The sequence below is a fragment of the Mesocricetus auratus genome, unplaced genomic scaffold (assembly GCF_017639785.1).
Source record: "Mesocricetus auratus isolate SY011 unplaced genomic scaffold, BCM_Maur_2.0 Super-Scaffold_100010, whole genome shotgun sequence".
NCBI lineage: Eukaryota > Metazoa > Chordata > Mammalia > Rodentia > Cricetidae > Mesocricetus > Mesocricetus auratus.
In genome coordinates, this window is record NW_024429194.1 from 5,648,387 (window position 1) to 5,662,114 (window position 13,728).

Below are 13,728 nucleotides of genomic sequence, written 5' to 3' on the forward strand. Positions count from 1 at the left end.
TCTTTAATGCACTGGGTGGGGGGTGTCATCATCTTCCCCATCTTTAATGCACTGGGTGGGGGGTGTCATCATCTTCCCCATCTTTAATGCAGGAGGAGGGTAACCACCCACATCCCCCACATCTCTCACTGAGCGTGCTGCAGAGATAGTGTCTCTTTAACCTTGCTGGTCTTGATGACCTCCCCCTGGCTGATTCCTCCCCAGCTCGTCTCTCCATCTGCATCTTCTCAGGGCCCCTGTGTAGACGTGTGGCTTTGCACGGTATTGCCCCCCCATGGCATTCCCTGAGTTGATAATCTCACACCCAGAGATCTCGCCTGTTCCAACTGCCACTTGGCCTCTCCTGTGGATGTTGTCGTCGGAACCCCAAGTAGTCCACAACTAAGCCCCTGTTTTCCCTATCTGCCTGCTGCTTCACCGGGCACAGTCAGCTTCGGTCCCTGACACCTCCTGTCATGGCTGACTTCCTGAAGCCTGGGTGTTGGTTGTCCCGACACACTGGCGTTCATTGGCAAATCCTCTGCTGCCGCAGAAACGTACGAAGCTGAACAAAGCTTCTCACCACCTCTAATAGCCATCCCCACTGCTGCCATCACAGGCTCAGTTTGGGCTGTTGTGATGACCTCACCCTGACGTCTGTGTTCCCGCCATGGACATCTTACAGCCTTCTTCTGTGTGTCCAAGATAGCTTTTTAAGATAGAAACCAAATTGTACCTCCCTCGCTCAGAATCCTGCTGGGGGTCCCATCTGAAGCAGAATTCTCCCTACTGTTTGTTGGAAGTGACCCACCCACACCAACGCTATGTGCTGTTTTCCCTCGATACGCTCCATTCCCACCCAGTGAGTAGTTCAGTCTGTCCGTGAATGGTTCTTCCCACTGCCCGCCGAGGTCAGGAGGGTAAGGACAAGAAGCCTCCCTCTCATTCCTCCTGCAGATCTTCCCAATGCTATCGTCCTGGTAATTCCTTCTTAGTTCTCACTCCCTGATCGTCACCCCACCAGGCCTGGCACGGAGAAACGTGTGGCCTGTTCAAATACCTCTCTATATTTTCACACCAGAATATAAATTCTGAGCATTTCTCTTTTGGTCTATACGCCCACTGCCATGTTCCTAATATACAACATGAAATATAGTAAAGTGTCAGGAAACCACTTGTTAAATAAATGAAGAATATTGGTGATATTTTCTTCTGTGCGTTCACAGTCGCCCTGGCAGTAGTCAGCTAAAGATTCCTTATGGTGTCGTTAGACCAGGCTATCCCCCGCATCCTTCCCCAGCCTAGCAAAGGGAGGTTATTCCAAGTGCTATGGACTGGGTCATCAGCATTTGCCTCGTGGCCTCCTGGGAAAATCCATGCAGCCAGTTCAGTAATCAAAACTGGGCCCAGACCTAAGCCTGTGGCCGAGCACATCATGTCCCTGGTCTGGTGTGCTTCTGTTACTTAATTTAATGCTGAGCAGCACCAGGCCAAAACTCTGCTTTCTGTCAATTTGGAATCAACCAGATGCTGCACTGGGCAGCCCCTTCCTGTCTTCTGAGTTTCCCGTTTTCCTCCCATGAGACATTGTGTCAGAGACCTTTAATGATGACGTCTAAATGCTCCCTTCTTTTTTCATCCATAAAAATCATGTAGGGTGTCTTAGTCACTGTTCTATTGCGGTGAAGAGACACCATGGCCAAGGCAACTCTTAGAAGAGAAAGCATTCAATTGGGAGCTTGCTTTCACTTTCAGAGGTTTGGTCTATTGTCATCGTGGCTTGGGGCAGCAAGCAAGAGCTGTATTGTGACCCGCAGGCCAACAAAGAGACTGAACCTGCCATGGGCTTGTGAAACCTCAAAACCCACCCCTCAGTGATGCACTTCTTCCGACAAGGCCACACCTCCTAGTCCTTCTAATCCTATCAAAGAGCTCCACTCCCTGGTGACTAAGCATTCAAATATATGATGAGCCTGTGAGGACCATTCTTATTCAAACTACCATGTAGAGAAAGAAAGAAATGAGAACTACCCAGTGTCACTGACCTAACCCTGTATTTCCAAAGAAATGAGAGATGGACGGAAGAAGATCATCTCCTCTCAGGGGAACCCACACAGACACCATTTCTGGAAGGGCACAGGGGCCTGGTACCATGTAATGACAGCAGAACCTGCCTGTGCTGAGAGACAGCCCACAATCATGGATACCCTCTCCCCAGGCTGCTGGAAGCTAGTGCACCCTCCCTATCTTGACTTGGCGTTTAAGGTTTTCTGCTTCTCCTAGAAGCCCAAAGGCAGACATCTGAGTTAGCCATGTGGGTGGCCCCAGGCAGACCTCCACCTGCTTAGGAGTCATCCTTCTGCTCCGCAAGACAGCTACAGTGGTCACATCGCTGCTGCGCCACTCGGGGCTCCAAAACATTTCACTTTCTTGGCCCGAAAGGGGAAACAAAGAGTTCAAAGTGAGTCGGAAGGGAGGGTGATATTGAGCTTCCGCTGGCTTCGGAGCAATGCCCTGTCATGCTTCCCTAAAAGGAGGAAGGCTGGGTGAGCAGCAGTCTTTGCCCCACTCAAAGCTGCATCGTGGCCTAGGTAAAACACGCAAGGAAAAAATACCTACTTACTTGGATGGCAGAAGCGAGCGCATAACTATCTGTGGCCCTCTCTTCCCTTAGAACTTGCAATGTATAAGTCAGATCTTTTTCTTACGTGAGAATATTTTAAACTGAAATATTTTTTCCTAAATTCTTTCTTCCTCAATTTACTGTCTACCAAAAAAATACCTTAAAATCATTTTGCTATGTTGAAAATATAGTTGGAGAACAAGGTAGCCCCTAGCTAGGAAAATAATAAAAATGGCTGCCAGTATGCCAACATTCGAAAGAAAAACAAAAGATTATTTTGCAAGTTACATGTCTAAAATTGGGAATTAAATAAAAGTAGGAGTGGTCGGGGCCCATTTCTGGATTTGCAGGGTTACTTTCTGCATTCATAAAGTTTTCATCCTCTCAGCACCTGTGAATCTTTCCATGGATTTTTTTTTAAAAACCAAAATACATTTAATATAACGGTTTCCTCTACATCAGCCACCTGGTACTGTGCTCTCCCTGGGCTATGGCAGTGAGTGTTCTTCAGATGTAATTGTTACAAAATAGTTATCATTAATACTTTTAGCAACTGACTAGACAGAAGGTTTACCCATCCAAGAAAAAAAAGCAGGATTTCCTGTCCTCTTGACATTGTCAGAAGTAAAATTAACAACAATGATAACAATAGAAGTTCCTCCTGAAGGCTTTTACTTACAGTGTGCACCACTGGCAATAACGAATGAAGTTTCATGGCTAGACCGCTCCTTTTTTATTAAAAGTCAGTCCCCGAAGCCGGCACTAAGAGGCAGTATGTGGGACATCTGGGACAGTCATGCTCCCTTTGTATGTAGAAGAAAAGCGTGTGAGAGTGGCCCAGAGTCTTCTCTCTTTTTTCCTCTAGTCTACATACATGCAGCTTCATCAGGCCAGGTCACAGCCATGTTCTCTTGAATGAAAACTGAAAACTGTAATATGAGCTTAGTTGGAAATAAACAGGGTCCATGTGCTTCCAAAGGAACAAGGAAACCTGGGCAGCCATCACTCACCCCGCCCATTCCCCACGGTGCCCCTTGGTCTGCTGTGCTTGTGGGCACAGACACAGGGCCAGTGAGGCTTTTCAAACCCAGAGGAGCATGCTGGTGGAGAAGGCAATGGAAAGGGAGAAAGAGCAGGAACAAACTCTCTTCATTACACTCTGACCAACAAAAATGGAAAAGGAGCCTAGGACGAGAAGTTTGCACATAAAAATGCTCTGTTTAGGAAGGGTGATACCGTGGCCCAGACACCAAAGGCCATCATACCCAGATGAGGCAAGGAGAGAGCTCCTTTAGAAAGTAGGTGGAGAATGAATTGGACATTACACTCATAATAATCTTCATCCTGAACTCATTTAGCAGAGAAAACTTCGTCAGATGTAGATTTGACATTCCGTTGCATTATGCCACCAGCGGGACAAACGGTGTGTCGGAAAGAGGCACGCAAGCAAGCTGAGGCGCGGCCATCCCTCTGAGGCCCTGGTTATCTCGTTTAAACAGATATGAACCTTGGGTACTGGTGGCATGATCACCAGCTGCTGTCCACTTGGCGAATAAATTGCTTAGAAGGATCCTTTCTGCTTCCCAGATGTGACCTAGATTCGGATTTCCAAAGGTGGAGGGAGGGGGGGATCTCTATTGTGTTGAAAAAAAAAAAAACAATTGCTGGTAAAAAAAAAATGCATGGTAAATGAGCTTATCTCACTTTCCCAGGTGTTTGAGCTAATATGTGATGGAATTACTGCTTCATTTATGAAAAATAATTGAGGGAAAATGTTCCAGCAAATCAAATTTGGATAAAGGCTTAGGGATAGCTATTGTGCTGCTGGCAAGTCTTTAAATGGGAGGAAGAACGGCAGCTAAACGAGATAATAAAAATATTTGAAAGTGCGTGTGAGAAGTCTCTTATAAAAGGGTCAGACGTGGGTGTGCTGCGGCGGAGTGAAGTGTTGAACAATTGCGGTGCTTTCAGCACCTAGGAAAGCTGCCTGGATCCAGTAAGTCATATTATTGTGTTGAGTGCAGGGGAGACATTCACATGTAACGTCTTTATTCTCCTCTTCATCCCCAGGAGCCGTTACTCCCAAGCCAGTCCCTGAACCCGAGAAACAAACAGACCACACGGTTAAGATTGCTGGAGTGATCGCGGGCATCTTGGTGTTTGTTATCATCTTTCTTGGGGTTGTGCTGGTCATGAAGAAGAGGTGAGCTTGCAGCTCGCTGCCCGAAGCAGAGCTGTCCCCTCGTTGTTTGCCGGGTCACTGTGCGCCTGTATGAAAAGACCCAGTTGCTGGGTAGGCAAGTGGTGGCCCAGACACAGCTGCGGCCGCGGTTGTGAACTTTTCTCGTCATGTAGTGTTTGTAGTTGGGGTATTTAGAGTTAATGCTTGGGTTTTTTTTTTTTTTTGTGAACTCTAAAAAGCATACCACAAGGAATGCAGGGGCTTTATTTCTTCCCGTGGCACAATATAAAAGCCATGTGAGATTGTTTGTGTCTCCTGACAAGTATTTGGTCCCGATGAGTGGCAGTTCTTGGACTTGATGCTCCCGAGTGTATGAGGAGGAGGATTTCCCCTCCTGTTATAATGAAAACCATGAGGATGAATTTCTCGAGCCAGTGTCCCATGTCGGCCACCACGCGAGAACGGTTAATCAATACAGTACCCCATGAGAAAACCTCAAAGATAAGCCCTGAAGTAAAATAAAAAAGCAGGGCGTCCACGGGTGAAGGACTAAGTCATTAGAGCAAGTTCAGTGTTACTGTGTGGCTCTGTGTGGCTAAGGGAGGGATCGCTCACTGGCAGAGATCTGGCTGTGTGGTAGGGTGATTATTCTTTCCTTCTCTGGCTGGAAAACCTTCTGTGTCTCTACTTCGGTGTGAGTGAGTTTTTAAAAACCGTCTACTTAATGATAAAGTCTTCAATTTATATAAAAATGACAAACAGAAATATAGATGATTTGGAAGCAGTGCAGTACATGTCCCCAAACGGAGGAAGTACAGGAGGCTTGATGCTTGGCTCTGTGGTTAAAAGCAGTTGTAGCCATGGAACAGGGATATGGCCCTGGATGGAGGAGGTGAATCAGGCCAGCTTTCTGGAGTCGTCATGAAGGCTTTGCAGCCATGGAGAGAGGCTGAACTCCATCATGGAGCCTAGCTGACTGCAGGACCAGCTAAGCTTTGTGTTCAGATGTGAGTGTGGCAAGGAGAGAAAGCTCTAGTAAGGAGACTGAGTGAAGAAGGGGGTAACAGGAGGTAAATTTTCAATAGCTATTGGGAGGGAGAAGGAAAGTCTGGAAGAAGCCTAGTTCTTCTTCCTGCAGCAAGGCTGTGGTGGCGACACTATCCACCTGCGTGTGAAGCAGATAATGATGAGAAGACACCTGACAGCGGAAGGGAGAGTTCAGCTCTGGACATTCAGAGGTCGTGACTCCATTATGTGGGTGTAACTCCCAGGGTATACATCCCTGGTACTTGGATATGCCTCTTGGACCAGAAATAATAATCCCAACTCCGAAGCTCTTCAATGTGAGCTTGTAGAGTTCAAGGGACGTCCAAAGTAAAGGCAAGCCTTGTGTTAGAACAATGTGTGAGCGAGCTCATTTCCAAGCACATGGACCCAGCCAACTTCTTGGCTTTTCCACACATGCTTGTCCCTTGTTTCCTCTGTCCTTCTCTTTTCTTTTCCTACCTCATTGTCCTCTTCACTGTTGCTTCTTTGGGTTTGCTTGTTTTCTTTTGTGAACTCAAGGTCTTGTATCCACCCCTTGGGTGCTGGGATCGCAGGCATGAGGTCAGTGCCTAGGGCTACTTGTCATTGTGTCTTTATCTCTTCTTCCACACATTGCACGCTGTTTTATTTTGGTGTATCTCTTTTTTCTTCTTGCCCCTCATGACTCATATTTTTTTTCTTGGATGATCTTTGTTTGATCCTCACCCTGACATTTACACAGATGTCTATTTGGGGATGTCAGTGGTGTTGTATTGTTTTTAACACTTACCAAGGAAAAATCTCAAGTAGCCGTGGGTTCTTTATGCCTAGATATCCAAATGGAAGATACCCGAGACTTATTTTAAATCCTTAGACTATATTGGCTCTTTGTGCCATCCAGCAAGCTCTCTGTGAGGAACAGCTTGAAGTGTAGTAATCCGGTTGCCCTTGTGACCTCAGCTAAATGCTAACTAATCCTCCAAGGGTCTTTTTCTGCTAGATTGGTTCATTTTTCTACCTGGGTCTCTCAGGTAGTCAGAGGCCTGATGCTATAAATTATGCATTTGAGGAGATTGCCTCTGGTAACATATGGCCTTGATAGAACTTTAGACTAAAGACCCATAAGTCACGTCAGATTTTACATGATTATTTACTATGCGGTAATCTTAACAGGGCCGTCTGCACAGCATGCATCACTGTATTTGCTTTCTCTGAAACAGGAACTGTGTTCTCCATAAGACAAATTAGCCAACACACTCTGCCTATAAATGTAACACTTGAAAATTTAGGCTTGTGCTATACGTGATGGAAATCCTTAAAACTTGGAATTGTTCAGGGTTTTTTTTTTTTTGACCAGAATTCAAGTTTAAATTTTACAAGCACTATTTTTAGACAGAACAGTTAAAGCCTTGGATGAATCATGCATGGGTTGCTGGAGTTTCACTGGTGCGTAACAAGCATATTTCATTATTTAAGCTACCCACTGGGTCTTCCAAACACCCTCTTTGTTCCATCTCTTGAAGCCCTGTGATGGTGGTCGCTGAGAAGCTGATCTTTCAGCCATGTTTCTCACTGTCCCACAACAGACCTTCAATAAATAAGGAGAAGCCAGAAGGCAAGCCCAGCCCTGGTGCATGTCTTAGCGTTTTCTGTAAGGAGGCATTGTCAGTTACTAACTTAGCAAACATCGTTTTGCCTTCTGAAAGGACAGTCCCGTGAAGCAATATTTGCTGACGGTAGAACTCCAACAAAGAACATAAAGCCTGTCAGCTCATGGAAAGCTTTAGCACATAGGCGATAGTGACCAAAAGCAGGCATGGCCGTGAGGGGTGTATCACAATGCACACAACACACATGCACGCACTCTGCACACGCATGTACACCCATGCACACATGCGCACATGTGCACACACGAGCGCATACACACATATGCACACATGCACACACACCTACACACACACACACACATGCACACACACCTGTGATAAGACCCATAGATTTATTTGATCTGTGGGTACGTCAGTGTCTTCTGTCCCTATTCTAAGTGTAGCATGTGACCCTGACGGTGAAGTACTTGGGGCAGCAAATGCTGCGGAAGGCTGTAGGGTGAACGAACATCTAGGAAATGGAAGCTCTATGCAGAGCCCCATTGCAGTGTGCTCTCGTAATTAATTTGCAGCAGTGCAAATAGGAGGGTCTCTTCTTATCCATGTTTTACGCACGTCTAATTTAGTGCATTTGTGTAAATAAGAAATACCTGCATTTTCAACATTTTCCATAAGGAATAATTTATCTCAATAGCAGCTTTGGTGTATCGCCGCTGTCGATTTTGCTGTGATTAATTATATTTGCTGTTGTTTCTAAAATTGCTGTAGATCTTGCACAAGTTTGAGAGCATCTGCATTAATTATAATTAAGTTCCTGTCTAAGCCACCATGGTACATAGCGATCTCAACAGTTGTGACTGTTGAGAAATAATTAAAGCAATATGAACTATTATGTACGACAGCACACAGGAGCCATTCTTTACGGAAGCACCTGCCAGTGATACGCATAACGATCACAGCCCCGTCAACTGTCTATGGCGCATTTCACAAATGAAGCAAGTATTAGTAAACACTCAATGCCCATCCTATTGTGTTGATATGATACTAGTACTACCGAGAAGAAATCTGCCATGAAAAATGGGAAGTATTTCTGAAGACAACATGAAACAAACAAACAGAAAGATAAAAGGGAAAGTTTGATGAAAACCCTGTCTTCAAAGAGACGCCTGATGCGTGTGCCTGGAGGCAAGCTGACAGTGACTCTGGTCCCCTGTTCTTACCCCCTCGACGGTGTCCCGTTGCGACCTGCATGCGGGAGAGACCTTAAGTGTGATGCCTAATTCAAATCCCAGTTTCAAAAATCACACGTTGTGAAAGTACGTGGAGAGGTGTGTACGTCACTGTGTCAATTCCATCTCTCTGCGTGGCATATAAAATACGTGCATTTAGCGTGTACCCGTCTGAGCAAAGACCGGATATGGAGACTTTGTACCCCAGCACATGAATCAGTGTGCCTGACCTAGGCTACATGTGCACAGGAGTGGGGTTAGCGGGGCCGTTGGTTGATTACCTCCTGTCCTCCAGGCTTCCTGGAAGCGCAAAGGAAAGCCGTCCTTCACCCTCTGTGATTCATTATGCAGAGACCCTGCTTAGTCACGGGAGGGCTGGATAATGGAACACCTCTCTCAAAAGAGATGTACACAGAGGTGGCATCAGTGCCCTGTGCTTGGGGACCACTCAGAAGGCACTGCAGAGGCTTAGCTGTGGCACCACACACTACACCTCAGGAACCAAAACCCACCAGAACAGACCCCGTGGCCTGTCCACCGGGGTGGGGGGGTCAGATGTCCTCAGTGTACACTTGCCGTGACGCCCAAGCCCGCCTTCAGCCCCACTCGTCCAACTAGCACAATCCCAGGAGGTTGGGGCGGGCTTCTGAACTATCCTGGTGCTGGACCCTCAGGCCTCCACGAGGTCAGGCACCTCAGGGTGCCCTTGTCCTCCTGACTCCTGGGGTTATGGCGGGGCACTGTCCAGCTCAGCCTCATTCACTCGTCCATTAGCATAGCTTGTGTATGAAAATGTATTGCTTTGCATTTTACTCCTGCGACTCCATCCAGCGGAGGCTGCTAAGAGGAAATGTGACCATTCTTCACGGCGGCTGGGACCAGATCCCCTGGCAACTCAGTCCTACCACTCTCTTCGCACTGTCCAGAGAATGTGTGGCTATTTGGACTGATCTGGCCTCACCTGCTATTAGTACAAGAGAGCATCGCAAGGCTGTGGAAAGAGGATGTCTTGTTTAGTATGATTGTTGAAATGCAGGTCTCACAGAGTTCCAGAACTCAAGTTTCATAAAATTACTGCATTTCTTTCCCGTTTTATTTTTCGATTAATAAGCAAAAGTAGCCGTGAGCCATACTCAAAATAGAAGAAACTGCATATACTAAAAAAAAAAAAAATAGGCCACGTTCTAGGATGACTTTAAACTGGATCTGGTCCTTGTGACATGAGTTTCTAGCATACATCTGGATTTCTTTTTAATAGGGAATGGAGTTATGAACGGAATCTTTCATTTACATTCGTTTAAAGTGTGGATTCTCAGAAGGGTGAGGAAGACCTGTTGTGTTACCTGGCGAACACTTTGTTGTCGTTTTGATGGTTTTGGCAACATCAGCGGTGTAAGGTGACACACAGTGTCGCCCCCACAGACTGCGCATTTTGGCCTCCTGTTGTTTTCATACTCCCTCAAGCTGTGCTGACGCTGCCCTGTTGGCACTAGCATGAAGCTATTTCTAGAGATCTTCTAGAGATCTAGTGAAAACGGACTGGTTTGTCAAGTTCTAAAATATACTTCTACTTTGTAAAGCCAAAGCAAGGGAAAGCATGGTAGAAGATGCCTGAGGTCATACCACGTAAGGACGGCCCATTGTCTCTCTCCTGGGCCTCACGAGTTTCCCACATGAAATATGTCCCTCTGACATGGGACACAGCACCTGCCTGAGCGCCCAGTTCCGGTTTGGACACCTGGAGTCTGTGCCTTCCTCCGTCCTTGTCCCTGTTCGCGCACTGGCGTCCGCTCTCCTCAGGGACACACTCTCCTGTTTCCTGTGAGGTGGTGGCATGGCGGGACTATGAGACGACCCCTGGTAGCCATGCTCGGGAGCCCGCCTCCCGTCGGCCATGGCGCTTCGTCCAGAGCCAGCGCGCACGCGCCGTGGTTCTTCGTCAAAGGCAAACGAAAGCCTCCTTTAATCCGAGCCCACAGAGCAGAGTGTTTGCGGGTGTGTACAAGGCCCTGGGTGCCCTCACGAGCACCACAGACAAGCACAGAGTGCAAGCCTTTGAATTGTTTTAAAAACAGGAATGCTGTGCTTGGCAACACGTACACTAAAAATGCAAGATCCATAGGATCACATTTGGTTAACTTTACTGTAATATAAATATTCTAGTGGATGGAACCCCTGCTTGGAAGGTAGGATTGTTTTAAAACCTGGCTGTAATTCTTTGCATTCGTAATTTAAACTATGAAAGTAGTTATATATATATATATATATATATATATATATATATATATATATATATATATAATTTCCTATGTGGCTTAATTAAAAAGGCAGAAATGGTTATTTAAACTGTCATTTATGTATTAAATTTGTATTGCCCATATTTTAACTGATACGCACCAAGGATCCATGTTTGTAGGGCGCAGTGCGCTGTTTACTGCGTGTGTAGGTTGTACAGTGATCAGGTCAAGGCAGCTGACATAGCGGTCACCTCAGATCTGTGTCCTTTCTTTCTTGGGAACATTCAGGGTTCTGTTCACATTCGCTGGGCCACTGTCCACAAGTTTTCCTCCCCTGGTACAGAATACCGGATGTCCCTCCCATATGGCGTCCTTCCTGTCACCTCCTGCCCTTGCTTGGGCTCTGGGAACAAGTACTTTGCTTTTATGAAGCACACTTTTGTAGATAGCTTAGTGTTTCCCTTTGAAATAGATTGAAAATGAATAAACAAACGTGAGAATGGATTTTTTTTCCTCTACGCTGTAGGCGGGGCTCTTAAAATATTAGCCATTTCAAGTCTCCTATCCAGTGCTTTTACAATGGAAAAGTCCAGGCGTCCATCTGTGGTGGCAATCGCTCTGGGATTCACTGAGGCTCCTCACACTCTGGACAGCCTTGCTAAATCACCTGTCACTTCATTCTTACAGGCTCCTGTTCCATAGACCGTGTTTAATGACGAGTGTGTGCCAAACGTTGGCTCATTGACCCTGTATCCAAAGGAAGTATTAATAAAAGCAAACTCAGGAAAAAGACGCCTACTGAAATGCTTAGTAGTAAAATGTCCTGTGCCTGTGACCTTGTGGCCTACTTTGATCTGCCACAGACGTGTGGCACTCCTGAGCATATTCGATATGCAGCTACCACAGCATTGCCATCCTCCCCCAGCCAGCCGCAACTCCTCCTCCTCCTAAACGGCTGACTGCGCCACACAGGCTGCCCCTGTGACCAAGCCAGGCCACTCCACCTCAGTTCCTCGTCCGGCAACCGCTCACATGCTTTAGCCGAGTACGCTTTGTCTGGGGTCGAATTGATTCTCTACTCTCATAATGGATTTGCAGGTGCTTGGGCTCCAAAAACCTATCCACGCGCATTTCCAGACAGTTCTAATTCTCATCCCCCAAGCATGGCCCTAAGGTCAAAACTGTGGTGTGTGTTTCAAGTTGGGGTTCCGTAGAGTCCTAGCACGACTCGTGAAGCTTGAACTCCCCCCCCCCCCACTCTCTGACTTAGGCAAAGCTCGCTGAGGGACATCTCGAGGAATCACACACTTGCCAATTCTCAGTTGACCAGTTATGAGGTCAGGCTGTGGCGTCCTACGTCTTAAGAAGCCATGTTGCCCAAGCCGTCAGAGACGCTCCTCCAGCAAGGTCAGCCTGGTTCCCAAAGAACACCGTGTGAATAATCAGTTGATATCCCAGCACCCCTTCTCTTCCGTGGTCAGCTACAGCCTAGAGAACAGCACCCAGGCCGAAGTCATAAGTGTCTGAGTAAAAGGATAATTCATTATGTAGAGGGAGAATCGCTGAGCGGGAGAGCGCTGGATGAGTAAGGGCCATTAAGAAGTTCAGTTTCAAAGGTCAGAATTATAGATTTGGTTATGTGTGGAGCCACACTGCTCATTGATTTCTTTTGGGGGGCATTTTTGGGGGGAAGGGTGCTATTCTGAACATGAGACACAGAGGGCATTGCTCATAGATTTTTTTAAAATGCCAATGTGTCCTGCGATTTATAAAATTTTGAATTCTCAGAAATATCTTTAATTACCACCCTGACCACTGCATTAGCGCCGGCCTTTTCAGTTCAGTTGAGGGCACTCAGCAATCACTTCTCTTTCAGTCGCTGTGCTGCTAATTTGGGTGATAATATGTGAAGAACTTTCAACAGTTTAGCAGGAGCCCTGCACAAATAACAAATCAAATTAAGCTAAGGTAAATGAAATGGCTCTGATGAAAGAGCCATAAATTAAGGGACAAACTAAGCAGAATGAAGGGGGGAAAAGCAAATTAAAATAGATTTTTGGATTCTGAAATGTTTATCATGGTGGCTTGAGGACTCCGTTGGATGAGGTTGTCAGCCAGGAAGTCTCTTACCTCGTTAGTTTTTGTGCCTTGGCCAGCACAGACTGTTGTGTCTGTTTCTCTTTCAAATTCCTTGTTTGAGATGGTCATCCATTGCTCCAGGTACTCTGCTGGGGCCCCCACAGTGCAGCCTGCTGGTCTTAATTATGAAAGGGAGTCTATCTGGGTCATGTCCCTAAGAGCTGAAGGGTCTTAAAGGCTAATTTACATATACCCATGGTCACAGCATAATCATTCACAGAAGCTAAGAGCTAGCAGTCACTCAAGCACCCTCTGGCAAATGAGCGGATGTACAAAGTGTGGTGTGGAATAGCATTCAGCCTTAGAAAGGAAAAGCTACCACACATAGAAACTACCAGGCTAAGTAAAACCTTCACAAGCGGCTGAATGACAAATGCTATGTGGTGTGCCTTATATGAGGCTTCTAGAGTAGTCACTGTCATAGAATCACCAGGGGCTGAGGAAGAGGCAAAGGCTTAGCCTCTAATGGGGACAGAGTTTCAGTTTAGGGTGATGGCCATTTCCAACGGTAGATGGTGGGGATGGTTGTATGGTTATGTGAGTTACTTAATGCCACTGTTTCAAAATGGTGTGCACATTTTCATAATAAAGAAAGTCTTAACATTGATAGAAAATATTTAGAACAGCTTGCATGCTCATCACCATCATCATAATCAATCTCAGAGCACTAGGTGACTCTGCTGTCACTGGACAAAGGGTTTATCAT

General features: G+C 46.3%; 1 protein-coding gene across 12 annotated transcripts in view; it reads left to right on the top strand.

Moving 5' to 3' along the window:
* Ptprm (protein tyrosine phosphatase receptor type M) overlaps positions 1-13,728 on the top strand; it is a 649,476-nt gene that overhangs the window by 442,307 nt on the left and 193,441 nt on the right. For all 12 annotated transcript variants that reach the window (XM_040752893.1, XM_040752897.1, XM_040752894.1 and 9 more), the window contains one exon: positions 4,673-4,805. In XM_040752893.1, the coding sequence (XP_040608827.1) occupies positions 4,673-4,805 (133 nt within the window). The remainder of the gene's footprint in view (positions 1-4,672; positions 4,806-13,728) is intronic.